We start from the raw sequence: 27,933 nt of genomic DNA, 5'->3' as shown, positions 1-27,933 counted from the left end.
GAAAGTGGGATGTTTGAGACTCAGAATGTGTTTCACCGTGTTTCCTTCCCACTGTCCAGATCCCTGAGTTCCTACAATGAACAGAGCCCCAGACTCTCCACTGCCTCGACAATCTACACTAGGCCTGTAGCTTGAATGAAAAACAAACTCCTAACTGCAAAATGGTGCAGCCTCTATGGAAAATGGTATGGAGGTTCCTCAAACAATTGCAGATAGATCTACCATATGACCCAGCTATCCCACTGTTGGGAATATACCCAGAGGAATGGAAATCATCAAGTCGAAGGTATACCTGTTCCCCAATGTTCATCACAGCACTCTTTACAATAGCCAAGAGTTGGAACCAGCCCAAATGTCCATCATCGGATGAGTGGATATGGAAAATGTGGTACATCTACACAATGGAATACTACTCAGCTATAAAAACGAATGAAATACTGCCATTTGCAACAACATGGATGGACCTTGAGAGAATTATATTAAGTGAAACGAGTCAGGCACAGAAAGAGAAATACCACATGTTCTCACTGATTGGTGGGAGCTAAAAATTAATATATAAATTCACACACACACACACACACACACACACACACACACACACAAACCGGGGGGGGGGGAAGAAGATATAACAACCACAACTACTTGAAGTTGATACGACAAGCAAACAGAAAGGACATTGTTGGGGGGGAGGGGAGAGGGAGGAGGGAGGGAGGTTTTGGTGATGGGGAGCAATAATCAGCCACAATGTATATCGACAAAAGAAAATTTAATAAATAAATAAATAAATAAACAATACAAAAAAAAAAAAAAAAAACCTCCTATGTTAAGCCACTAAAATTTGGGGCTGTTTCTGAAGCATTACCTAGTCTATCTTAACTTATACTGCCTGAACAAAGAAAGTCAAACTTTTTCTTTACAAGACCTATTACCAGAATTGTAGTTATTGATTATATTTTGTACTTGGAATGGACACTGTGGGTTGCCTACCTAGTATTCATTTCCTCACTCCTCCAATTCTTAGGACTCTCCAAATTTCCCAGCCATTCAGTTTAAGCCAACATGTGGAATAGGTCAGAGCAGAGAGAACCCGAGCAAAACCCTCATCAGGTGGTATCTGAGGCCTGAACTACAGTTGGATGTTTTAGTTATATAAGTGAATAAATTCCCTTATTGTTTAAGCAAATTAAATTTCAGTTTTCTCAAATCTCAGTTGCGATAAATAAGCACATCTTAATGAATGTATTACCCTTGCACTGGTAGTAAGAGACATTTTAGAGAAGGATCCACCTCAGCTCTCAATTGTTCTCTTGTTTCTAATTTCTAATTCCTAAAGGAGATGTACCTGTTTCCCAAAGGGAAAACAGTGGGGTCAGGAGAATACTTCCTTTTACCAAGCAACTGTTGTAATAAGGAAGCCTATTTTAATTATTCCCTTGTTCATTCATTCAACAAATATTTTATGAGCACCTATGAGGTGCCAAGCATTGTATCAGATATACTGGTGAATAAGGCACAGTTATTTATTAATTTTAGTTTGTGAATATTTACGCATTGCATGACAGCTCTCGAAGACTCCATTTTCTACTTTTCAATTTTCTGGTGTCTTTCCTTATTAATGTATAACCCTTTGAAGATAGTTTGTGTCCTGAATATTAAATATTTTCAAGTTCTATAATTTGCAAGGGACTATCCAACAGCTATTTTATTATTTATAAAAAATGTTCACAAATTTTAAAAATATTTTACTGAAAATAATGTTACATTTCAGAAGAATGCTTCTGTTTATAAACAGAATCTGACTTGGCTGTCCGAAAGATTTGTAGAGCTTGGCCTGTCCATGCATTCTTCTACCCAAAGGAACTTGTCAAGAGCTCAAACAAACCAGGCAAGAATGCCAGAAGTCTCAGCTTTATTTGGTGAAGCAAGACTGAGAGTTTAGAACCTGAAGTTCATTCAGTCACAGAATTACAGTATTTGATAGTAAGAATAACTTTTGATTTGGAAAGTGCACTGGTAGTTCAGTGAACCCAGGTTCTAGTCCACCATTAACAGTAGAGCAGAATGCCCCTGAATGAATTGCTTTAAATTTTATGCTAAAATTTATTCATCCACCAATGGCTGTAATAATATTTTCTCTACCAACCACACAAAAACATGATGAAAATCAATTGAGATAGTTATTTTGAAAATTCTTGGAAAAGTATGAAATACTAAAGTAATATGAATAATCATCATTGGATGCCATATGGTATAGAATTGTTGCGGGGGGGGGTTGTCTTGTTGTTTTTTAATCATGGAGACAAAGTTGAGTTTTAGAACTGTTTCAATGACTTTGAAAAATATTACGGAATGGAAATGATTAGAACTAATTTTAATGGAGACAAAGGGTAAAGAGGAAGGATGCTTACTTATAGTATTTTTAATTAGTCTATGATTAAGGTTAGTTCTCAAGTTTATCCAGAAGTGAAATAGCACTGCTTCATATTCTATACCAATTTAAGGAATACTTTTAATAGAACTACTGCAGTAGTGTGATTGCATTAATAGTCCCAATTTTTTCCCTCTTTCTGTATCCATGCCTGTGTGGTAAAAAATTTAACCTTGCCCAAAAAGAGATCTGTCCTTTGCCCTTGGTTTATGGGAGGTAAGTTCACGCCTGATAGAAGTGTCTTTGTTTGCTTGGGGCCTTGGGTTACACTGGATAGTCTAACAATGTATTTTAGGGACAGAGCTGATTGTACCAGAAAGATCATCAATGTGATTTAGGGTGGAGGTTTTGAGTGCTGGAGCCCCAATAAAATGTCTGGACACCAAGGTTCAAGTGAGTTTCACTGGTTGGCAAAAATGTCCTGTGTGTAATGTCACAGAGTGATGCTGGGAAAATAATGCATCCTGACTCTATGCAGACAGAACGATGGAAGCTCTGCACATGGTTGTTCCCCAGACCCCACCCTGTGTGTTTCTTCCCTTGGCTTAATCTGTACCCTTTCCCTGTACTAAGCCATAACCATAGTATAATAGTTTTCAGTGAGTTCTGTGACTCCATCTGTAGAACTAAGAGTTGTTTGGGGACCCTCTAAAACTTGCAGTTGGTATCAGAAGTGAGAGTGCTCTCCTGCGGAACTGTTTCCTCTATCTTTGTAGTTGGCCCAAACTCCTTGCAGCAAACTTTGCCATGTAACTTTGTAATACTGTCCAATTGTAACTAGGTCTGACTAAATGATATGCTTGGTTGTGATGTGAACAGAGACTTGCATATTTCCACCTGTGCTCTTGTTGACACACCATCAGAAGAATGTGCCCATACTAACCTGCTACAAAATGAGAGATGTGGAGCAGAGCCAACTCAACCCGGTTGTCCTAGCCAAGATCATCTTGGACTGATTATCTGACAACGCACACCCCACTAGACGTGTGAATGACTTTCATCAAAATCAGTAGGATTGCCTAGCCAAACACCCCAGATATGTGAGTAACAAACTCTTGTTGAACGCCTCTGTGATTTTGTGGTTGTTTCTATTAAGCATTATTGTGACAATACATAACGGACACAGACAGCTACTTCCATTGTGATGTAGGAGTAAAGAGAGTATAAATAATGAAAATTCGAGGGAACTCTCCAAATTCTTTTCATCCAACATCGAAAACTTAATAATCATGTATTCGGATAATCTTTACATTATAAAATATTAGAGATTTAGGGATATCTCCAAATGAGACCTGGAGAAGTAAAATAATTAATCACCAGATTAGGTAACAGAAAAAGTTACATTTGCTTTGTGAGTATAACCACACAGAGTATACTTTGTCTAATACTCAGAAACCCTCTGGATATTGGGATAAAGAGGAAACTATGCAAGACACTACAGAAGTGTAAGTTAGCTATAGTTATAATCCATTATTGGAAGACTTTTCCAGATCTTTTAATTGATAATGAAACTGACAATTTTATATCTTTTTCTTCTTCAACTTCTGCCAACTTTCTGATGGAATTGCTAATGACTACCATTTAATGGCTCAAAGGTAGTCATAAAAAAAAACAAAAAGAAAAAACCCCCACAAAAACCGTAGGGGTGGGGATAGAAAAGGCAAAAAGAGGAAGAGCTCAATTAACAGGAAATAGAAACTCTTGCTCAGTTTAGCAATTGTACTGTACTAACAAAATCATGTATTCGAATTAATTTTGACCTTGTATACCCTGATTGTTCTTTTGTATTTTGTCTTCAAGTTGAGTTTGGCCTTTAGCCTTGGTCCTACTTACTGCTGTGTGTTAAGCATTACTCCATGATTGGGAAGGGAAACTTACTGTACGTTGCTTCTGAAGAGAAGCATAAAGATCTCCCAGTGTTTATGGCATCACTGGCTTTGCAAACAGACAGGACTTTTTTGCCAGTGGCTTTTATTATTTGAGGGGCCCTATGTAAACCCCTTCTCACCCCAGTTTGCTAAGATCTATTTCTTGTCCCACACGAAGACAGTATCCAATTACAAGCCTGATTACAGAATGAACTTCCAATTTCTCTCCAACTTTGCTAACGTATGCACTAAATTCTAACGTCCACTCCTATAGCTGGTCAACGGCTGAGAAAATGGGCTGTTGTCTCATGCTTGCATGCTCATGCACATGCACACACACACACACACACACACCATACACACGTACATGCATAACTAGCTTTTTGATGGGATCACAGGCCACCATATCCCCAGTTTAGCATGATGCCTGGAACATGATAGATTTGCAATAAATATTTGTTCAATGAATGAATAAATAAAGACCTGTCTTTAAATATACTGTTACCTCACTTTCACCACCAAAAGGCTAGGCTGGGATTAAAACACTTGAGGCTCAATTTGTGCCCTTAAAATTATGTACAGTGTTAACTTATTACATGACTGGACAAATCCCATTGCTTTGAAGTTAAGTACATCTGAGGAAAGACATTTTTACTGCAAGACCTATGGAAACAATGAGGACTATAGTTATTTATACCATATCTGTTGCATTTACTAATCATGCACTTTAATTAATACAATTAATAATTTGGTTGAATATTTTTAACAAGTTTATTGAGATGTAATTGAAATAACATACAATCTACCCAATTAAATTGTGCACTTTGATGATCTTTAGTAGGTTCACAGAATTATACAACCATCACCACAATTTTAGAATATTTTCATAACTCCAATAAAAAACCCACAAAAACAAGACCTTGTTCCCATTAGCAGTCATTTCTCATTATCTTTGAACACTTCTCCTCCCCTACCCCTAAGCAACTACAAATCTACTTTTTGTCTCACACATTTGCCTATTCTGAATATTTCATATAAATGCAACCATACCCCAAAGTATATTTCATATAAATTCCCGCATCCCTAGGCAACTGCTAGTCTACTTTCTGTCTCTATAGATTTGCCTATTCTGAATATTTAATATAAATGCAGCATGTGATCTTTTGTGACTGGATATTTTCAATCAGCATAATGTTTTCAATCTTCATCCATATTGTGGCATATATGATTCCTTTTTATTGCAGGATAAAATGCCATTGTATGGATATACCACATTTTGTTTATCCATTTAACAGTTTATGGACATTTGGGTTTTTTCTACTTTTTGGATATTTTGAAGAATGCTGTTATGAAAACTCATGTATAAGTTTTTGTGTGGGCGTATGTTTTCAATTCTCCTGGGTAACTCTATATTTAACTTTTTGAGAAGCTGCCAACCTGTTTTCCAAAGTGGCCACACCATGTACAGTATCGCCAGCTGGGTATGAGGATTCCAATTTCTCCATATTCTCAGCACTCCCGATCATCAACTGCCTTTTGGATTGTAGCCATCCTAGTGGCTGTGAAGTGGTATCCTATGATTTCTATTTGCATTTATCTGATGACTGATTATGCTGACCACATTTTCATGTGCTTATTGATCATTTTTGTATCTTTTTTGGAGAAATGTCTATTCAGATTCTGTGTTCATTTTAAAATTGAGTTGTTTATCTTTTTGTTACTGAGTTATAAGTGTTCTTTATATATTTTATATACAAGTCCCTTATCAGATATATGACAAGCAATAATTTTTTTCCTATTCTATGTGTTGTCTTTTCACATTCTTAATGGTATTATTTGTAGCACAAAAGTTTTTTAAAAATTTGATGAGGTCCTATTTTTTCTTTTGTTGTTTGTGCAAAAAAGCCAGCTGGAATTTTGATACAGATTACACTGAATATGCAGAACAATTTGGGGAATATTGCCATCTTAACAAAATTACGTCTTCCAATCTATTGGCACGGTCCACGTCATGGCAGAGTCCTGAAAAGAATAGCTTGAGCTGCCCTCTCCGAGTTGGCAAGGCCGCCGGAGGAAGAGCTGTTGGCAGGGCCACAGCTACAAGCACTTGCTTTCACTGTAAGGATCTCTGCCTCGGCATAGTGGTACTGCTTTTATTTTCTCTTTTGATGTTTTGGTCAGCGTGGCAGTTTCCTGAGTCTCCAAAAGATGCAGAAAATGACACACAAACAGTTGTTGTCATAAAATTAGATAGTCCCACCAAAGATCCGGGAAGACTGAACAATTCCAAATTGTCCCTTTTGAGTCAATTAATTACTCCAATGGATGTTTCAAAAACATCGGTTACGATTAATCATGAGCAATTGCCTTTACCAAAGAAATTAATAAATAAAAGCAGTCCCCATCCTCTTCCCACCATCTGGGTAAATGGTTACATGGGATATAAAATGGGGAAAGGAAAAATTTGGTATCCCCCTAGGGGACGTCCAAAATATGATGTAAGTTGGCAAACCTCATTTATTGGAGATTTTATTAATGGCAAGAGATGGTTGGCATTAATGAGAAATTATATGATGGGAACAAATTAAGTATATGCGAATGAAACCATAGAACCCCCTTTACATGGTGGTGTCCAGTTTTAATAAATCATTAAAAATCAGGTATTGGGATAAAAATATATGATGTAAAATTATTAAACCTGCAAAATTAGATCTTAGAAGAATAAGAGAGTACACCTGGTTTTGTGAGGGATGGTGCTGTGCACAAGGACACTTTAACATTTAGATCAAGATTACAGGGCCACAGCCAATGCATAACCTCAAAATGTGCATGATAATGCTGCTGAAATATCCATTGTTCCTTTTCATTCCATTAGAACATAAAATCATTAGACCCCCATTAGAATTTAAATGTTAGCATTGTTCCTTTTAGCAAATTTGTACTTACATTTAACAATAGTCATAGGTCATATGATAGTATTGTCTATCACTTTGTAACCGCAATAGCTGCCACCCTGTTAATAGAGTAGATATTAACCACAGCTTGCCAACAGGAAAAGGTCACAGGTTAACTTCAGGACAATGAGAGGATGGTCCCGATCTGATAACCTGATACCAAAAAGAGGAAGCATGAGCTAATCACCTGAGACGAGCTGACCAAGGGAAAGAACTGGCTGACTACCAAAAAAGTTTCCCCCGTCCTTTTTGAATGATTGACTCAAGCTTGCTGATGTAATAAAAATAGTACCCAAAGCCCCCCTACAGAGCTGTAAATTTAAATAAAAGGCATTGTTGGGCCGAGCCCGTGGCGCACTCGGGAGAGTGCGGCGCTGGGAGCGCAGCGACGCTCCCGCCGCGGGTTCGGATCCTATATAGGAATGGCCGGTGCACTCACTGGCTGAGTGCCGGTCACGGAAAGGACAAAAAAAAAAAAAAAAAAAGGCATTGTCTCATGCTCTACTGGGCTCCAGCTGGAAAGCACTGACAGCCCGCAGAGAGAGAACGTACATAGTGATGCGTTGAGGTCTTTGTCTGTGTTTGTTATTTTCGCCGACCCACTACATCCCTTTTCGGGTACCCACCCCTTGCTGAAGCTGGACTTTGGCAATCTATGAACATGAGATTCTTACAATCATTCCAATATTTATGTTTTGGTTCTCTGCTCCACACCCAGGCAGAGATACAACCGAGGTCTATAGTACATTATGAAGGTCAAAAGCACAGGTTCTGTCTGGAGTCAGATAGGCTTGGTTTAAAATCCCAGCCCTTCATAAATATGGACAAATTGCTTACCTTTTCTAAGCCTCTGTTTTCTCATCTGGAAAGTTCAAATAAATAATACATATCATAGGATGTGAAAATCAATGATAAATATGTAATACATTTAGTATAGTTCCTGGAACATAGTGAGTGCTCAGTTAGTCTTAGCTATTTTTATCGTTATAGCCCTTAGCACTCAATTGCCCCCAAAAATAGCTATTTTAACTTTTAAAATTATTTGGGCCCAAATTTTTCCCTAAGCATGCTTCCCCATCTCTTTGGAATTTATTGACTTTACAATCTTACTTCCCTCAAATTTTCTTTGCCTTCCTTAAGGGGAAAGAACCAACCTGATAAAAAGCATGATCATGCGCAAATAGAACAGGTCCAAAAGAAATGTCTGTTCAACTAACCAGGTGTGCTCTTCCTTCCTATGTAATCTAGGTACATATAAACAATAACATTAAGGATTTAATAACCCTTATCCCCTACAGTCTAATCTCCACACACAGAGTGATTCTTTTAAAGTGTAAGTCAAATCATCTCACTCTCCTGCTCAAACTCTTTGGTAACAGCCCATCCCTCTCAGAGTAAAAGCCAAAATCATCACAATGGCATTGTAAGAACGGTAGCACATGTAAGGCCCTATGTGATCTGACACCTGGCTGCTTTTTTTTTTTTTTTGTCGTTTTTTCGTGACCGGCACTCAGCCAGTGAGTGCACCGGTCAGTCCTATATAGGATCCGAACCCGCGGCGGGAGCGTCGCCGCACTCCCAGCGCAGCACTCTACCAAGTGCACCACGGGCTCGGCCCCTGGCTGCTTTTTTATCTCATCTCTAATCACCATGTTCTCTCCTAGCCTTTCCTCAAACCTGTTAGGCATACTCCCACCCCAGGGCCTTTGCATATGCTCATTTTGTTCTGTCTACATATCTCTTCCCATAGATATCAACTTGGCTTCTTCATCCCCTGTTTTGGGGGTCTTTGTTTAAGTATTACTTCAGCTGGCTGGTTAGCTCAGTTGGTTAGAGCACAGCCTTATTACACCAAGGTCAGGGGTTCAGTTCCTTGTACTGAACAGCTAGAAATAATAAATCACTTTAACAATGAGACCATCCAATATAAAATAGCAAAACCATCCTTCCTCTTATCTTGCTTTATTTTTCTCCCTAGCACTTACAACCACCTGGCACATGGTATATTTACTTGTTTATTTCCCCTCTAGAATGTAAGTTACATATGGACAGGGATTTTCATATGTTCAGTTCCCTGCTGTATCCTGCCCCATAATAGTCCCAGGTACATTTGGTGTTCATTAAATACATGCTGAATGAATGGCCTTCCAAACTGTCTTTTAAAAAAGAAACAAAAAGCTCAAAACTGTCTTTCATATAAGCAAGTAACTTTAGTAGTAAAAAGAAAAGAGGGCAGCACCAGAGAAGTTTTGCTAGGATATTGCCTTCAGTTGAAGAAAAGCTCTTACCCTGATTGATCAAGGGATGAATCCTACCATAAGCTGAAACATATCTAGACACAGTCCTGTCCTTTTAAATTGGCAGAGTTTCATGAAATATTACAGCTAGTTTTAAAGTGAGCAGACAGAGATAGAATTAGAGATACAGAAAGATTGAAAAGCATCTGATTCCCACCGCTTCACCCCAGCCCCTCCTCCGTGATGTATGCCTTGTGTGTAGGAGGGTGGATTTAATGACTTTATCATTTTGTTATTAAAAAGTAGATTTAATGCTACTCTACTTTCTCCGAAGACACAGTAGCTCTCCTGGTAATAAAGTCTTAGAAGATCATGCTTTTGATAACCATGGTTGGAGGAACAGCAGCATGACTGGGCATTGAACTACATTTCCCAGAGTGCATCCCTAGGAAGATTCTGGGAAGTGTGGCGGAAGTAGGCTTTTGACTACCGTAGCTGACTTTGGAAGGTTTAGCAGTAGGCACGAGGTTAAACTACATTTCCCAGAATGCATGCTTAGGAAGATTCTGGGAGGTGTGGCAGAAGCAGCAATGGTTCCTCTGGGAAGGGGAAGCTGTTGGAATTTGAACATTTGAAGTTTCCTGGTTTTTGCTGATTCCCGAGGCTTAGGAAGACTCCCCCAAAAGAATTCAGAGTGAGTACAGCAACACAGAAACCTGTTCAGGTTCTAAGTGCGGGAAAGATTTTATAGGGAGGCATAATTTGAACTTGCAAAAAGTTCTTGGTTACAGCATTTTACATTTTTAGCTCAGTCTCTCTTCTTTCTGGCAGAATCCAGGGGAATGACCACAGTTTTGCACCAAAACTTGTGGAGCTATCTCTTTAACTACAACTAATCATTTTCTGATACTTTTTTGGAGACATTTAAAAATGAAATTTGCTAACTTCTCACAATGTGCCTTAATTTTTGAATTAAGGAGGAAAAATTGTTTTTTAGAAAGCAAACCGTAAATCTGGTCAGTGAGACCTTGAAATTTGTATCCCAGTGGTTCCTCAGTTTTGCATATTTCCCCATCCCATTGAGGTCTACAGTCAGTGACTCTCTCAAAGGGGCTCTCAGACGCTACTGAAACCAGCCTCTTCTTGGTGGAAGTAACTCTGAGATTTAAGATGGACTTTTCTTTTCTTTCTGTCTTTCTTTCTTTTTTTTTTTTTTTTTTGACAGCTGGCTGCTCCTTAACTGTGGTGCTATCAGCACCACGCTCTCCCAAATGAGTTGTCTGGCCAGCCAACCCATGATGAGCTTTTTTTTTTTTTTTTTTTTTTTTGTCATACCATAGTGCTTTATAAACTGACCCTTCTTCTGGAAAGATGAACAGGATGAGAAACGTGTGTGAGTTATTTATAACAGAGGATTCAGAGAAATTATTAATCTTAAGGACCTTGCCTCATCATTGAATAGTTTTCAATAAAAACAATATTGCCTTTCATCTCTATCAGACTTTGTACTTTAAAAACATAAATAACTCTGGGACCACCGACCCCTGAGTCAGCAGGCCATGATAATCCACAGAGCACTAAGGTTACTTTAGTAGCAGAAACTAGGCAAAATAGTAGGTAGTCAAGTACTGTGAGCCACACACATGAGTCAGTAGTCACAACTGCAACCAAACTGTTCTTGCAGTTGCCAGGATCCAAGAAACTCACCAAAGGAGTTCCCTTTGACTCACAGGTAATATGGTGTTTCTGGAAACAGTGGCCTGGAAATAGCCTCACGGAGCAGTTAGGCCCAGGAACTACTATTTTATTATAGTCATACTTTCTTTTATCTTAAAAGGAATGTGTATACATGGTTAAAAAAATTTTTTTTAAGTGCTGAAATGAATAAAGTAAAAATTACAAATACCCTTTTCAATCCTTATCTCCATCCCACTCTCCCAGATCAGTCACTGTGAACAGTTTGGTATGTGTACTTCTAGTCATTTAAAATATGTAACGTGTGTAGTTTGTGTATGTTGGTATCTATGGGTATATGTCCTTTTATTTATAGATTAATTAGATCATGCTAATCAACCAAATATTTCTTGATTTTCTTTTTTTTCTCTAGCTTTATTAAGGTATAATTGACATATAAAAATTGTGTATATTTATGATGTACAACATATATACACTGTGAAATGATTAAATCAAGCTAATTTACATATTCATCACCTTGCATACTTATGAGTTTTTGCAGTGAGAACATTTAAGATCTATTAGTAGTTTTCAGGTGTACAGTATTATTAGCTATAGTCACCACGCTGTACTTAAGATCTCCAGAACTTACTCCTCTTGTCTAACTGAAACTTTACGCTTTTGACCAACATCTCCCTATTTCCCCTCCTTGCTTTTCTTAATAATATATTCTAAATATCTTTCCCGGTTACTACACATATATTTTTTAACTAATATATTAGTTTCTCTTTCTTTTTTTTTTTCTTTTTTTTCTTTTTATTTTTTTTGTTTCTCTTTCTTTTTAACAGCTGTGTGTTTTTTCATAATTTTCAGTTAACATTCTTGTACATATCCTTTGCTTCCTAAGATAAATTCCTAGAAGTAGAATTGCTAGGTGAAAGCGATGTTTATTTAACATTTTGATAGATATTCCCAAATTAACCTCCAAAAATATTGTACCAATGTACATTCCCAGAGTTGTATATGAGTCAGAAATATTGACTTTAAATACATTTCTTCCAGTGTATCACACAAATCCTTAGGTTATCAGAATAGTGATTATACCTTTAATACTCTCCTAGAGTGGTTTGCAACCCACCTATCACATACTGCCTTCTTATTTTTTTTATTTTTATTTTTTAAAATTTTTTTAGTCTTTTTCGTGACCGGTACTCAGCCAGTGAGTGCACAGGCCATTCCTATATAGGATCCGAACCCGCGGCGGGAGCGTCGCTGCGCTCCCAGCGGCACACTCTTCCGAGTGTGCCATGGGCTCGCCCACATACTGCCTTCTTAAAAAGTTAGTTACATACTTGTTCTCTCTCCTGCTGTAGTTCCTTGAAGGCAGGGATTTCATTCTGTACATTTTTGTGTTCCTTAAGGAAGTTTGCATAAAGTTAGTACTCAATAAATATTCTGTTGAATGTCATATGCTAAATATATTTTACCTTTGGCTAGGACATAGATTGTTGCTAAAACTGTCCAAAGATTAGTCATCAGTGATTCATAATTATGCAACTGAGAAATAGGCTTACATTTTAGATGTCCCTCAGTAGTGTAGTGTCAAAGCTTGCTTCCCTTGGGTACAGCTAAAAGGGTGGTTGGTTATTTAACTGTACTGATTTTCTCATTTTTTTCAGTGGAATTTCCTTACTTCTTTACTGCTAATTTGAAAAATACTTTTAATAGGGAAGAAAATACTTACTGATACACATTTTAAAAGGGATCAACTTCTGCAGAATGTAATTTTCAGATACAGATTTTTTTCCTCTCCCAGTGAGCTATAAATAATAGAAAATATCTTGGATCCATGTGAATTTGCATAGCTGCCTTTTGAAATATTTTCCTAATGGCCATGATTTTATATTTTTTCTTATCTACAGGATTATTCCTACTTTATTCTCAGAAGAATGTTGGTATTTATGTATTCTGAGAAACTTAGCTCCTTTACTCTAGAGATATCCCAGGCTTGTTACTTGGTTTATTACTTAGGATAATGCTAGCTGCTATAACAAATAAACTTCAAAATTTCAGTGGTTTGATATGGTAGAAGTTTATTTCTCACTCACAAATAGTCCAGTGCAGGGGGTCTTTGGTTGGTGGTTGGCTTTTCTCCATGCAGTGATTCAAGGATCCAGGCTTCTCCATCCAATGGCTCTACCTTTCCCCTGGGAGTCTTCCAAGCAGAGGGGGAAAAAAAGAGGATGGAGAAGGCATACCCACTTCTTAATTGCCCCAGCCTAGAAAAGATACATGTCTCTTCCACTCACATTCCATTGTTAAGACCTACTCTTAGCCCTACATAGATACAAGGAAGGAGAAAGATGTAGGTTTTGGCTTGGCACCCATCTCCCAGCAATAAGTCCACAGTAGGAAAGGAAGAGCAAACCTTTCTTGTGGATAGTTGGCTGATTTTCACAACAACCTATAAGACAGGCAGAACAGAATTTAATTTTGTAGGTTAGGAAAGAAGTTCTGAAAAGTTGAGATCCCATATCTAGTTAGGTAGAAATGCAATTTAGAAGCCAGATCACCTGACTCCTATGTAGTTTCTATTTCCTTAATATTACTAGGTGATCCTATCCTGGCTTAAAATATAACCCTCCTGGTGATTCATTCTTTAAATTGCATACTATGACTTTTTTTTTTTTTTTTTTTTAAAATAACTCCTCTTTTCTCTAAGGACCTGACAATGTTCCTGCATTGTGGAATAGCTTGCAGGGGAAAATCTTTTTGGTGCTATAGGCTGCTATCAACCTATGTCTCTAAGACAAGGTGAGTTTTGACCAACCTGAGCTCTGATTATTACATCTTTGGCCCAAAATCCCATATTGAGGATTAAAGATATGTGATAAAGATTTACCCATAAGGATGTTCATTGCAAATTATTTATAATTGGAAACATTTTAGACAAACTAAATTTCCAATAATATCTAAAATGTCTCACATACTTGAATATAGGTTCTATAAAATAAGACTTTGCCTTTTCCACTGTGGTACCCCTCATGCATGAAACAGTGCCTGGCATACAGTAGGCAATAAAGTATTGTTGAATGAATGAACAGCAAGGGAGAAATTAAATAAATTAATGTACACCCATGTGGTGGAATAATAAACACATTAAAAATGGTATTAAATAATATTTCATGACATTTCCCCAGAATAAGCTAGATAACTCCAACCTTCCTCTCCGCGCCCCCATCCCTCCCAAAGAACTAAATGTCAATGAAAGGTAGGCTAGAAAGAAAATCTACAATAGCACAGGAAGATGATAAAGGACTTCTTTGTCTCAGCCTGGAGAATTTGAAATCACTAGCCTGCGCTCATACAGTTTTGGGGTTTAAATTTATACCATCTGTGTGGTGTGGTCTAAGAACCCCCTACCTAGACTGATAACTTCCTTGGGACCCCTTGCAAATGTAAAACACAAACACAAACACAAATGTAAAAATCCTCAGAAGGCATACACTCACAACCAGGTCTTCCCACATAGAAAGCCCTGCCAAATATGAGTGCCCAGTCCGAGATTTATAGGCACATAAGCATATAATCCTACATAAGCAAGAGTGAACAAAAGAACAAGATTGCAATACTTGTTTTAGGTAATGTTGGACAGTTAGGTTGCTTGCACTTCTCTGAGACTCCAAGAATAACAGAATTATTGAGTAGATGTCTAAAATAGAAGTATGTTAACATACTTCTTTAGTGATTAAATATGTTTTAAAATGAATCACAGTCATGAGAAGAGTTTTAGCTATCAATAAAGAACATTTTATAATGTGAAAGAATGTTTAGATATATTTAAGAAAAAAGGGCTATAAATTAGGTGTGATTAATTCTAAATATACCTATATATGTATTGATACATAATATTAATAATTTGGAGAATTCCAAGCCATAAATAATCATCTCTGAGTGGTGAGATTGCTGATGATTTCCCTTTTTGCAAAATTGATAATTATATTTTATTTTTTAAAGAATAACTATTTTTTACTGTTATAATAAGAAAAAACAAAGTTTAAAAATAATCCAAATATTTTTAGCCTTGATAATCTTAGTGTAGTGGTTTCTATGCTATTGTAACTAAAGGGAGAAAATGAATTTTTAAAAGAAACGTTTGGATCTCAATTCCAGTTTTACCAAGGTCCTGGATTTAAGACCTTAACCTGGATGTTTTTGTAGGTGTTTTCCTTTTTAGGGTCATTAGGGCAAAGCACAGGTTGTACCATTTCTTTTACGAAGGTTGTACTGTTCTTTTACAAAGGCAGCAGTGTTTGTTCTATTGTTTATATTTGGTAACTTCTGAGTGGCACATGTCTCTCCTTTGACATACATTGAGTCTTTGCCCCAGGGGGCTGCAGTCACTCACAATAAGTTTAAAAATATCTTGAGTCTTAAAAGATCAGGTTTCTTTTGTCTTCTGTTTATAAAGAGCTCGTTGTAATCTCTTTTATTGCACAGTCAAAATAGGTTCCTAAACATGTCACTGGGGTGCATTTGTCATTTGGCTCTGTCTTTTCATGTTGAGCCATCTCTGCCTACCAGTGTTACAAAAGTTCCCAGATCCTACAGAAAATATCTGTTGACTGTGTTTCACACTTACTTGACAAAAAATATGTTATATGCCTGGGAATCTGTTTTAGGGCTTTTGACAGGCAAAAATGGTTAACCCTGAGGCTCTAGGAGAATCCACATTCAGTCCTCGCTAAATCATGAGGACCCTGACTTGATTCCCAAGGCTCTTGAAGGGATGGACTAAGACGACCCTTAATGAAGATACTGGAAAAATCTAGAACTTGCACTATTATTATCTCTTTTTTTTTAGAAACCCATAATAGGATGTTCTCTTTTTCCACATTTTTTATTTTGGCTACTGGAAAATATCCTTTTTAAATAGATCAAGAGTTGGCTTCATCAGGGGTCCCTTCAATAGAGATAAAGAACTAATGGTATCTACTTTGGGGGCTGGATGTTTGAAACAAGGGTGCACTGAAGGCAAAGGTTGTTCTGTATCTTCCCCAGATCAAATGAGTTACTGAAGGCACGCTTTTGCTTGTTGTCTGCAGTCATAACATCTGGTCCAGTCTCTAGGCGTTCTGTGGTTGATGTTTTATCACTGTACTTGTTTTCCCTTCACTGTCCTGCATGTAAATTCTTGCCTCACAGTGTAATATTGGCAAAGTACCTTGAAGTTCAATTCAGTAAATATTTATTACCCTTGAAGTTCAATTCAATAAATATTTATGGAATGGAGTCATTCGATATGCTAATTACTGAGATAAAGAGCTGAGTAAGGCAGACCCTGCTCTTAAGAACATCACAGTCTTTCAGGGGAGACAGGCAAATGAACAAGTCCTACAACAGTGCAACCACAGGAGTATGGACAAGCACACAGTAGGACAAAGCAGGGAATGAGGGATCGCCCTTAGCCACCTCAAATCCTTTTTGGAGCAAATTAGGATGTAAATAAATACAGGAAAATAACCATGGTGTGAGAAGGGTGTAGGAGCAGATCCTGAAAGATGAATGCTGTATAATAAACTAGGTGTGTTTTAAAATGGTTTGATCTCTTCCCAAATACAGGTATTTATTTGAATTGAAGGAAGATGATGATGTGTGTAGAAAAGCCCAGCGGACAGGAGCATTTTACCTCTTTCATAACCTGGCTCCTTTGCTTCAGACATCGGAACGTCAATATCTGCCCCCCCGGCATAGCCTATCAGGTAAGTGCATGAGTGAGTTGGGAAAAGCAAAACTGAGTGAGTGGGAAAACACACGCACTGTGTTTCCCCTGCTCTCACACAGCACAATCTCCACACACAAGACCGACTTCTGTGAGCAGATGTGTGGGAATTTCTCTCCACTGGCGAGCCCGCCAGCAGTTCTTCAGTGGACACCAAGGGGGTGTCCTCCAATTCAATTCTGACACTATCTACCTGGAGATAGCATCAGATTGCACAGGATGAGGGCTCAGTCCCCAAGACTGGCCCCCACTTTAGATGCCAGTTGCAAGCCCAGGCCTCTAGTATTTCTGACCAACCAGCTATGAATCAGGGTTCCCACAACCCTCCTTGGGTTCAATTAGTTTGCTTGAGCATCTCACAGAACCCAGGGAAACATGTATTTATTTTTACCAGTTTATTACAAAGGATATTACAAAGGATACAGATGAAGGGACGCACAGGATGAGGTAGGGGGAAGGAGCACGGAGCTTCCATGCCTCCCAGGAGCACCACTCTCCAGGAACCTCCACGTGTTCAGTTATCCAGAAGCTCCCCAAACCCTGTGCTCTTGGGTTTTTATGGAACCTTCATCATGTAGGCATGACTGAAGCATGGGCGACCACGTAGAAATGTGATTGGACAAAAAGGGTCTGATCTAACACTAACAGACTGGATAGGAAAGCCAGCGAGGCCTGTTTGTTCAGATTCTTCTCAGCCTCTCTGTGCAGAATCCCTTCCTCCTGGGCACAGGGCAGGGCCCCTCCTGAAATGGGGGTCTTATGACCTACTGTCAACCTAAGACAGAGAATTTCCTGCCTCGGGGAGAAAAAGGCACTGGTGAAAGGAGGGCAGGAGAAGGTCAGAGAGTAGCACGAGCCAGGAACCATGGACGAAAACCAATATATATATACCGTGTCACAGTGAGCCCAAAGTGAACTAGTGGAGTAGACCACTAAGCAGAATTCAGTGGCCACTAAGCAGAATTCAGTCCGTATTGAATCTGTGAGAAAGATTCTTGAACTTTCGAGTCCAGATTTTTTGAACTTCTGAGTCTCAAGCTTGTGTAACTGCTTTTGCCAATTAATAATTTACTGTATGAACCTTAGTTGTCCATCAAATATTATTTGGTGATGATATGAACCACTAATGCCTTAAACCAGGGGTCAGTAAAACTGCTGTCCAAATTGGACCTCCACCTATTTTGTAAATAAATTCTTACTGGAACACAGCCATGCTTGTTCATTTATACATTGTCTATGACTGCTTTTTCACTACCATGGCAGAGCTGAATAGTTATGACAGAGACTGCATGATTCACAAAGCCTAAAATGTTTAGAATTTCTTTACAGAAAAAGTTTGCCAACCTCTGCCTTAGACCAGTGATTTCTAGCCTCCATGGAGCTGCATACGGGTGCATTTTAAAGATGTGCATCATAATGTTCTTTTTACTAGAAGGGTCAAAATTAAAAGTGAACTAAAATGGACTTGTTTTGAGAACTCTTCTGGCATATGCTCATATAACTAGAGATATTTAAGCCATTGGGATTTGGCATTCAAAATACTAACTTTGTTTTTGTTTTGACGGCTGGCCAGTACAGAGATCTGAACCCTTGACCCTGGTGTTACAACACTGCGTTCTAACCAACTGAGCAAACTGGCCAACCCCTACCTTTCAGTTTTATTTGATGTCACTATATGCTGACTAACAAATACGTTGCTGGTGAATTTCCCCTGTGGGTCAGATGTTGGAGTACTCGGATAGGTAGTTCCCAGCAGTGCAGAAGAATATGAGGACTCCATCAGAAGACACTAAATGTTATTTGGAGATTTAGCAATGTTACGTTGTGTTGTGAACAAATATGAGTCCTTCATACCCAGGAGAACAGATTTTCTCTCTACAGAGCCCTTAATCTTTTACAGACAGGCTGTCAGATGAATATTCTGCTCTGGCCCAGAAAAGCAGCACAATCTAGAGGCTAACTGCAGAGCTGGATTGGTCTCTGCCATTTTAAGTGTGGTATTTATTTTTGTCAGTGCTTTAAAAAGTTAACTATCATGCATCTTGCAAACTAGGGGATATGTTCATTTCAAGACACAATCTTGGAGTAATATGGTGTTACACAGATAGAATTCCTTCTTTGGTCTAAACTCCTCAGATTGCTGATGAGGAAACTGAAGCCTAGAGATGTGAAGTGATTAAACCAAGGTTACATAGCTAATTAGCTGCGAGGCAGCGACTGGAAGCCAAGTATACCTTCTTTAAGCTGAAGTAGATGATTTCCTATAAGTCTAATATGACCGTAGTGATTTAATTGAAACCCTTGTTTTGTGTTTTTTTCTTGTTTCCTTTCTGTTTCTTAGAGTTGGAAAGACTTCTAGGCAAGTTTGGACAGGACACACAAAGAATAGAGGATTCTGTGCTGATTGGATGCTCTGAACAGCATGAAGCATGGTTTGCTCTGGATCTGGGTCTGAATAGTTCCTCTTCTGTAAGTGGTACGTAACATTATTCCTAATGTGCACTTCCCAGTGGTTCTCAGACTTTGGGATTTCACATAATAGTAAAATTTCAAAGAAGATTTTGGGAACACAAAAAGGTTACCAACTTTCTAATTTTTTTATGTAGGACAAAAAATACTATCATCCATCATCATTGTTTAAAAGAAAATAAAGGACATTTAAATACTTTCTTTCTAAGCTAGAGGGGAGGTACACAGAAGTTTATTGTATGACTCTGTGGACCTTTATACACTTTATATGTCTTAAATATTTCATAAGAAATGTTTTAAAATTCATGACATCATTCTTATTTCTCTTATTAATGCAGGCAAATAAAAATGTTACTAGGGAGTAGCTCTGGATCCTCAGACCTGCATTTGGGGACCACTTTGCTATAGGCTCATGGCTTCTGTCAGTCTCCCCTCCTCTCTTTAATGGTCTGGGTGTGAATGTAATGATTTTGGAATGAGGTTCAGATAGGTTAGAGGTCGCATTTCATCTATTTTCCAGGGATAGTGTGTGGCTAATGCAAATGTTCTTACTGGGTTCTGTGAGATGCTCAAGCAAACTAATTGAACCCAGGGAGGGTTGTGGGAACCCTGATTCATAGCTGGTTGGTCAGAAATTCTAGGGGCCTGGGCTTGCAACTGGCATCTAAAGTGGGGGCCAGTCTTGGGGACTGAGCCCTCATCCTGTGCAATCTGATGCTATCTCCAGGTAGATAGTGTCAGAATTGAATTGGAGGAAACCCCGTTGGTGTCTTGAGAAATACTATGCTCTGTTTCCCAAACTGGCCTGAATATTAGAATCACCTGGTGCTTGTTTAAAAAATAAAGATTTCTGGGCCTCACTCCACACCTGCTGCTTCAGAATCTCCAGGAATTGGCTTGAGAACCTGTATATTTTTTACTTTCCCCAGTTGAGACTTATTAGGCAAGTTTGGGAAACACTGCTCTGTTAGGACAGTATAGCTGGAGAGGGGCCCTGAGGCAAAGTTTGACATTTGTTTACTTTCTCTTTCTTTTCTAATTTTCTAGCCTCCTTACAGAAACCTGAAATGGAAACAGAGCTCAAGGGGTCTTTCATTGAACTGAGGAAGGCTGTCTTTCAAATGAATGAGAAGGATACCTCCTTACTGTTCACGGTAGATTCTGATTTCTCAGTCCTGTAGGAAATTTAGCAAAGTAGTATGTATGGGCCAATCTATGTGTGCATATACAAGGCAAGAGTGACATTTGATTTCTTCTTTTGCAGATTGTAGTTCTACCTACAAACCTTGGTAGAAGGACAGTGTGCTCTAGGAAGATTGCTTATGTTTCTTTTTTTTTGCTATTGTTTTTGGCAGAACCGCTGTCAAAACCATTTTCTCCTAAGGACATGCAGATCTATGGCAATAGGATCTGTCAGCCTTATAAATGTTTTTAATGACCCACAGCATGACTTACTTATCATCATGTTTTTCTTATGAGAAATTATTTTACATTGCTTTAACGATTCGTTATCCTTACAGCTTTAGATTTCACTTGCTAAAGTGTTTTGATTGCCCATTTAATTTAAAAAGAAACCTCGAAACGTTTTTAGTTGCAAAAAAATTCCAACTTTGAGAGGAGTATATGTGGGGGGGGTTCAATTATATTGAAAATGTTTTCTTTTTAAGCTGGGTAGTGAGTTCATGGGTATTCATTATGTTACTTTATATATTTTGCGTATTTTAAATAATTCCTAATACATTTTAAAATGTGCTTTCTTTTTTTTTTTTTTTTTTTTTTTCTGGTAGCTGGTATATACAGGAATCAAACTCTGGACCTTGGTGTTATCTGTACTGTGCTCTAACCAACTGAGCTAACTTGCCAGCCCCCCCCCCTTTTTTAAAAAATCTTTTCTAGATTTCTGATGCTAGATATGTTCAGATAGTCTCCTTACCTTAAAGTTTAGACACTTAGTAACCATTTAAAGCGGGTGAGCTGTAAAGGGATCTGCATTTCCCTGTGAGTCGCTCTAGATTCCAGGCCCAGATCTGTTACATATGAGCCCACCTTCGCTCTGAATGGGACTGGGCCCATCTTTGTATTCCTAGGCTCAGGCTCTTCTCCGTTGGCATGATACTCATCAGTTCTGCAGCAGAAGCGGGCAGCCCACCAAGAAGAACATGGCTGGCAGCAAGCGTGTGTGCCCTTTTAATAAGCTCATCTATTATCCACAGGTAAGCATTGCTTAAAGAGGACAGTTATCCGAGAAGGCTGTGTGCTACTTTTTGCTGGGGAAGCAAGCCTGTACAGTACAAAGGCTTTTTAAAATTACCCATTCCTTTAGCTTATTAGCAGCCCCCCAAAGCCCCATTGTCCCAGTTTCCATCCCTCTTTCCTAGGTGGCTCCTGTGGTGATTACTCTGGTGTCAGATGGGACCCGATGCCTGCTTGTCCGCCAGAGCTCCTTTCCCAAAGGAATGTATTCTGCCTTGGCAGGTTTTTGTGATATAGGTAAGGTTATGGGATGTACAAGTAACATTGGAGGCCATAAAACCTTATTAATAGTATGTATTTCTCTGTCTTATGGCTTGGAATCTTGAACACATTCTTCCCTGTCATGTCAAGGGAACTGCCTCTGGCATTATAAATTTTCAATATTAGGCAAATTTTCAAACACAGTGTAGTTAAAGGAACTATATAGTAAACACCCATACACCCACCACCTAGATTCTATAGTTTTTTACTACGCTTATTTGATCACATGTCTGTTTATCCATTTGTCTATCCATTCATTAATCCATCTTATTTTTTAATATGTAGGCCGAGAAAATTAGTACATTTCTCCCTAAATGTTTCAGCACATGTAATACTAACGAGATTCAAAACTTTATTTATAGGTTGTTTTTTTTTTTTCAGTCTACTGGGGTAAAATTTGCAAATGGTGAGAAGTGGCATTTTATTAAAGCTGAGGGCAGCAGTAGCCTCTGCCACTGCCATCCTTACTTTGCATTATAACTAAACTAGTAGCTTAAGCACTGCAGTTCCACACCCAACTGCAGACCTGATTCCTATTGTTGGGAAGACAACGAGACTGGGGACACTCCCAAGAGTATTCATGGAAACTTTGGAGCCAGTTGTGTGCTCCTTTCACAAATGGGCTGTCTGTATCACCCCTCCTGCTACAGGGCTGTCCTGAATTAATCTGAGTGCTTGTAGGTGAAAGTCTGGAAGAGGCTGTCCGGCGGGAAGTTGCAGAAGAGGTGGGATTGGAGGTGGACAGACTTCAGTACTCTGCGTCCCAGCACTGGCCCTTTCCTAATAGCTCTCTCATGATTGCTTGTCATGCAACTGTGAAACCAGGGCAGGCAGAGGTAAGTTCTCACGTTTTTCTTATGCTGTGATATTTCCTTTGCTGCATCTCGTCTGCTGGTTAGCAAGGATGAGGGTATTTCAAAAAGTTTGTGGAAAAATAGAACTAAAAGATAATATAAATCTTTCCATGAACTTTTTGAAGTACCATCATACTTATTAAGTACCTGTCTAAGTCCAGCATTGTCTAGATTACATAGATGTGTAAGATATGATTTATACCCTCAAGGGATTTGCAATCTAGTAAAGGACACAAATAATCACCATTCTCCTTTGCATATATCTCAATCACGAGACAATTTTTAAAAAAGCTTTATTGAGGGCCAAGCCCGTGGCGCACTTGGCAGAGTGCGGTGCTGGGAGCGTGGCGACGCTTCTGCCGCGGGTTTGGATCCTATATGGGAATGGCCGGTGCACTCACTGGCTGAGTGCTGGTCACGAAAAAGAAAGACAAAAAAAAAAAAAAAAAAAGCTTTATTGAGGTATGCTAACATACAAAAAGCTGTAGATATTTAATGTATACAGTTTGATGTGTTAGGAAATAAGTATACACCTGCGAAACCATCATCACTGTCGATGCCGTAAGCTTGTCCATCACCTCCAAAAGTTTCCTTCTGCCCCCTTTGTTTTTATTTTCTTCCTTTTGTGGTAACAGCACTTAACATAACCTAAAATCTATCCTCTTAGCAATTTTTTATGTATACAGTACAGTATTGTTAATTATAGGCCCTATAATATACAGCAGATCTCCAGAATTTATTTTGCGTAACTAAAACGTTTTAACCTTCGACCAATACATCCCTATCTCCCCTTCCCTCCAGCCCATGGGAACAACCATTCTACTCTCTACTTCTATGTGTTTGACTTTTTTTTTTTTTTTTAGTGGCTGGTGGTATGAGGATCTGAACCCTTAACCTTGGTGTTATAACACGATACTCTTAGCAACCGAACTGGCCAGCCAACCCACATTTGACCATTTTAGATTCCACATATGAGATCATGTGGTATTTGTCTTTCTGATCTGGGTTATTTCACTTGGCTTGTCCTCTCGGCCCAGCCATCTTCTTACCAGTACAGGATTTCCTTCTTTTTAAAGGGCGAATAATATTCTATTGTATGTATATACCATATTTTCTTTATCTATTTGTCTATTAGCGTACATTTAGGTTGTTTCCATATTTTGGCTATTGTGAATAATGCTGCAGTGAACACGGGAGTGCAGATATCTCTTTGAGATACAAATTTCAATTCCTTTTGATGTATACCCAGAAGTGGGATTGCTGGATCAAATGGTAATTCTATTTTTAATTTTTTGAGGAACCTCCATATCATTTTCCGTAGTGTCTGCACCAATTTACGTTTCTCCCAACAGGGTGTAAGGGTTTCCTTCACTCCACATGCTTGCCATCACTTGCTGTCCTTTGTTGTTGTTGCTTTTAATAATAGCTGTCCTGGCAGGTGTGAGAGGATATCTCATTGTGGTTTGATTTGCATTTGCCTGATGATTAGTGATGTTGAGCACCTTTTCATAAACCTGTTGGTCATGTCTTCTTTGGAGAAATGTCTATACAGGTCCTTTGCCCATTTTTTAATTGGGTTGTTTCCTGGTATTGAGCTGTAGGAGTTTCCAGTATATTTTAGATATTAACCCCTTGTCGGGTATATAGTCTGCAAATGTTTTCTCTCATTTCCGTTGGTTGCCTTTTCATTTTGTTAATTGTTTTCTTTGCTGTACAAAAGCTTTTTAGTTTGATATAATCCCACTTGTCTATTTTTGCCTTTGTTGCCTGTGCTTTTGGTGTCATGTCTAAGAAATCATTGTCCAGTCCAGTGTCTAGAAGATTATTCCCTATGTTTTCTTCTAAGAGTTTTATTGCTTCAGGTTTTAGATTTGAGTCTTTAGTCCATTTTGAGGGTTGGTTTTTTTTTTTTTTGTATATGGTATGAGATAAAGGTCCAATTTCATTCTTTTGCAAGTGGATATGAAATTTTTCCAATACCATTTATGTGAGACAATTTACATTTCATTGTCAGGTCATAAGAGAATCTTACAGGCATACAATAAATATATCAAATTTAATGATTTATTTCAGGATTGGTCTTATTGCTCAAGTTAGTCAGGTTGTTGGGGTCTAATGATATAAAATTATAGGAACTTCTGGTTGAAAGGGGCTTAGACGTTGTCTTATCCAGCTTCATCTTGCTCTTCTGCAGCAACCCTGACAGATGGCATTGTGATCCCTGCCTACCAAAGTCCGCTTATTGTGTGCTTTGATTTGTATAGATATCTAACCTGACTCAACTTCCTGTGGACAAAGGATGCATTACTTTGCTTCTTGCAAAGAAGATACTGTGCTTTTGATTATTATTAACTCTTAAAGAGTATCATTTATATGTTCTTTTTTAATTGAAAGAGTTATACGGGTTAAGCGTCACTAATCCAAAAATCCAAAATCCAGAATGCTCCAAAATCTGAAGCTTTTTGAGCACCAATATGGCGAAATGCTCATTGGATCATTTTGGATTTTTAATTTTTGGATTAGGGATGAGCAGCTGGTAAGTATAATGCAAATCAAAATTCCAAAATCTGGAGCACTTCTGGTCCCTAGGCACTTCAGAGAAAGGACACTCAACCTGTACAATCAGTAAGGGCACAAAGAAAAACAAGTATTATTCATAATTTACCCCTCAATGTTAACTACTCTTAATATTTTAGAATTTGTAATTCCAGCATTATTTAAATGTCTTTTTTTTTTTTTTTTTTTTTTTTTACTATTTTAAATATGCCTCTTTTGCTTTTGGGCAATATCTAGAACTGATTTTTATGTGGCCTGCGGATCCCAGGTATTATCTTCTAAGATTGCTTAGTTCTGGAACCATTTTCTCACCTTTGGACATAGTATTTTAAATTTTGTCACTTTTCTTCCTTATGTCTTTCAGGTCCAGGTAAACTTGAGAGAACTAGAGGCAGCTGCCTGGTTCAGTCATGATGAGGTGGCCACAGCTCTGAGGAGAAGGGACCCCTATATTCAGCAACAGAATGGGACTCTCCCATTTTATGTGCCTCCCAAGATAGCCATTGCCCACCATCTGATTAAGGAGTGGGTGGAAAAACACACCTTTTCTTCTCTGCCTGCTTAGCTGTGGTCAAGCCACCTATATCCTCCTTTTGGTATCCCTGAGAGAAATAGCAGAGATCTATGGTAAAGAGGGGGTGACAAAAGGCCAGCTCCAGGCTAACCTAACAATCAGGCAGAGCAGAAGGTGACCCTACAGTGAGGCACCTCTATCAGCAGTGTTAATGGAAAAAGTTCCTACTGATGGGCAATCAAAAATACCGATGAGAGAAAAAAAACTGATGAAATGTCAACTATCAAAATCAGAGGGAAGGGTGAAGCATTAGTAGGGATGTAGGCTTATGTTCACCTATTTTCTCCAAGGCCTTGGGAGCAAACATCCAGCAAGTAACTTGTTAATGCTGTGTTTAGACTGCCAGACTGTGCCTGGGGCAATTTTGGTTAAAACCTTTATTTTATTTTTATTTTTTTGGCAGCTGTTAAAACCTTTAATATTGAAAATATATCGCAAATCTCAAGTCACTACCGAGTTACTGTTATCCTTACAGAATTAAGAAAAATAGCACAACATAACATTTTTGAATTCATGTACAGATACGTTCTTGTACACGGCAGTCAAAAGCCATGTTTCCTTAAGGCATCTGAAGGGATGAGGAAGGTAGAAGCTGAGTTCTTCCTCAGGGTACTTTGCAGCAGATCAGATACAGTGAGGTTTTGCTGAGGCAGTTGAACCAGTGGGGTTCAAGGTGGGAAGAGTTTTGTGCTATTCTCAGCTCTGTTGCTTGCTCAGTTTGTGACCCAGGGAAAAGACCACCGCCTTGCCATGCCTGTCACCCTGAGTATATTGCAGGCATTTCCACAGGCAGTTAAGTGATTAAGTTCAGCTAAAGGATTAGTGAGTATAAACAACTGCCAAACCTGAACCATTTCTTGAGCCTTATGGGATAAACTAAACTTAGGATTTCTCATCACTCACCTGTGGCATTCTATACCTTGTCATAAGGGAGAAGAGTTTATTTGGGGGAAATAAAATAAATGTCCACACCTTTGTTGGATGTGTTTTCTGTCCCATGAATTGAGAAAATTTTAGAAAGTATGAACTTGTGGGTATGTGTGTGGGAGAGGATCTCTTTATCGGTGCAACAATCAAACATTTAAGTTCAGGTTCCAAGTCTGTGGAACAACTGAAGCAGTGTGCAGAAGAAATATTATTAGAGGTCTGGTTGAAAAGAGGAATGGCTGGGGAAATAATCACATTTTCAGATGATTCTAGGCACTAATTTGTGATTAAAGATACAAGCCCCCAGAAACACTAAGGTTATTCACATATCAAAGTCCCATACAACTAAGCAAAAGAATTCTAGAATTAGAAAGTTAAAGCACTGAATTTCCCTTTGACCCCAAAAGGGCATGGCTCTCTCCATGGCCAGCAAATCACCGTTGCTTTAGGGAAATCAAAGTGCCTTTAAATGTTGAGGGATAATATAGGATGGAACTTGATTGTCTTGTTAGATTGGCACCTTGCCTTTACCTGAGCTGAACCCAGCATGTAGAAAAGAATAGCACTCCCAAAAGAGAGTCCTGAGATTTCTGCATATCTTGCAATTAGAAGAAAACAGTTCAGGGTCCATGTGTATTACTCTCTCCCAATGTTTTCTATCTCTACGTGGGTGTGTTTGTGAGCACATGTGTACATATTCCCCAGTCTAAAAATAGGGCTAGAAAGGGGAGAGTGCGGGATATCTAGTTATGAGTTTCTCGAATTTACCATGAAGTAACTGTTTGCTTTTTGATTAATGTGTTTTTTTGGAAAAGGAAAGATGAGAGTGGCTGATAGGAGCTGCAACACTGAACTTTGTTTCTCAGCAGTGAATTGGAAGAGGGCTTTTCTATAGAACTCCAGGGATATCTGAAAGCTGAGGCAGAAAAGGGCAAGGTTGGGGTACGGAAAATGGCAGATAAATAAACTCGTACAGGGCTGCCTCACTGGAGAATATATACGTGGCAATGAATTACGAAGGGGCTAAGAATAAATAGAGGCCAGCTGGGTCCATGATGCAGAATAGCAAAAACAAGTAAATAAAACCTTAAATGTA

General features: G+C 38.5%; 1 protein-coding gene across 1 annotated transcript; it reads left to right on the top strand.

Annotated features, from left to right (window-relative positions):
* The first annotated feature begins 10,068 nt into the window (after positions 1–10,068).
* On the top strand, positions 10,069–26,890 carry NUDT13 (nudix hydrolase 13). The gene is made up of 9 exons (XM_063102709.1): positions 10,069–10,181; positions 13,884–13,975; positions 16,784–16,923; positions 19,285–19,419; positions 20,460–20,566; positions 21,500–21,625; positions 21,791–21,902; positions 22,608–22,762; positions 25,701–26,890. Exons 2-9 carry the CDS (start codon positions 13,893–13,895, stop codon positions 25,899–25,901), a joined length of 1,059 nt encoding a protein of 352 aa, XP_062958779.1. The 5' UTR covers positions 10,069–10,181; positions 13,884–13,892; the 3' UTR covers positions 25,902–26,890.
* The last annotated feature ends 1,043 nt before the right edge of the window (positions 26,891–27,933 follow it).

The sequence above is a fragment of the Cynocephalus volans genome, chromosome 7, assembly GCF_027409185.1.
Source record: "Cynocephalus volans isolate mCynVol1 chromosome 7, mCynVol1.pri, whole genome shotgun sequence".
Lineage (NCBI taxonomy): Eukaryota > Metazoa > Chordata > Mammalia > Dermoptera > Cynocephalidae > Cynocephalus > Cynocephalus volans.
This window is presented reverse-complemented; position numbering and strand designations above follow the sequence as displayed.

Coding starts and splice junctions, on each gene's coding strand:
- NUDT13 (XM_063102709.1), top strand. CDS start 13,893: ATGTTCCTGCATTGTGGAATAGCTTGCAGGGGAAAATCTTTTTGGTGC. Junction 16,924..19,284: donor CCCCCGGCATAGCCTATCAG/GTAAGTGCATGA, acceptor TCTGTTTCTTAG/AGTTGGAAAGACTTCTAGGC. Junction 19,420..20,459: donor TAGTTCCTCTTCTGTAAGTG/GTACGTAACATT, acceptor CTAATTTTCTAG/CCTCCTTACAGAAACCTGAA.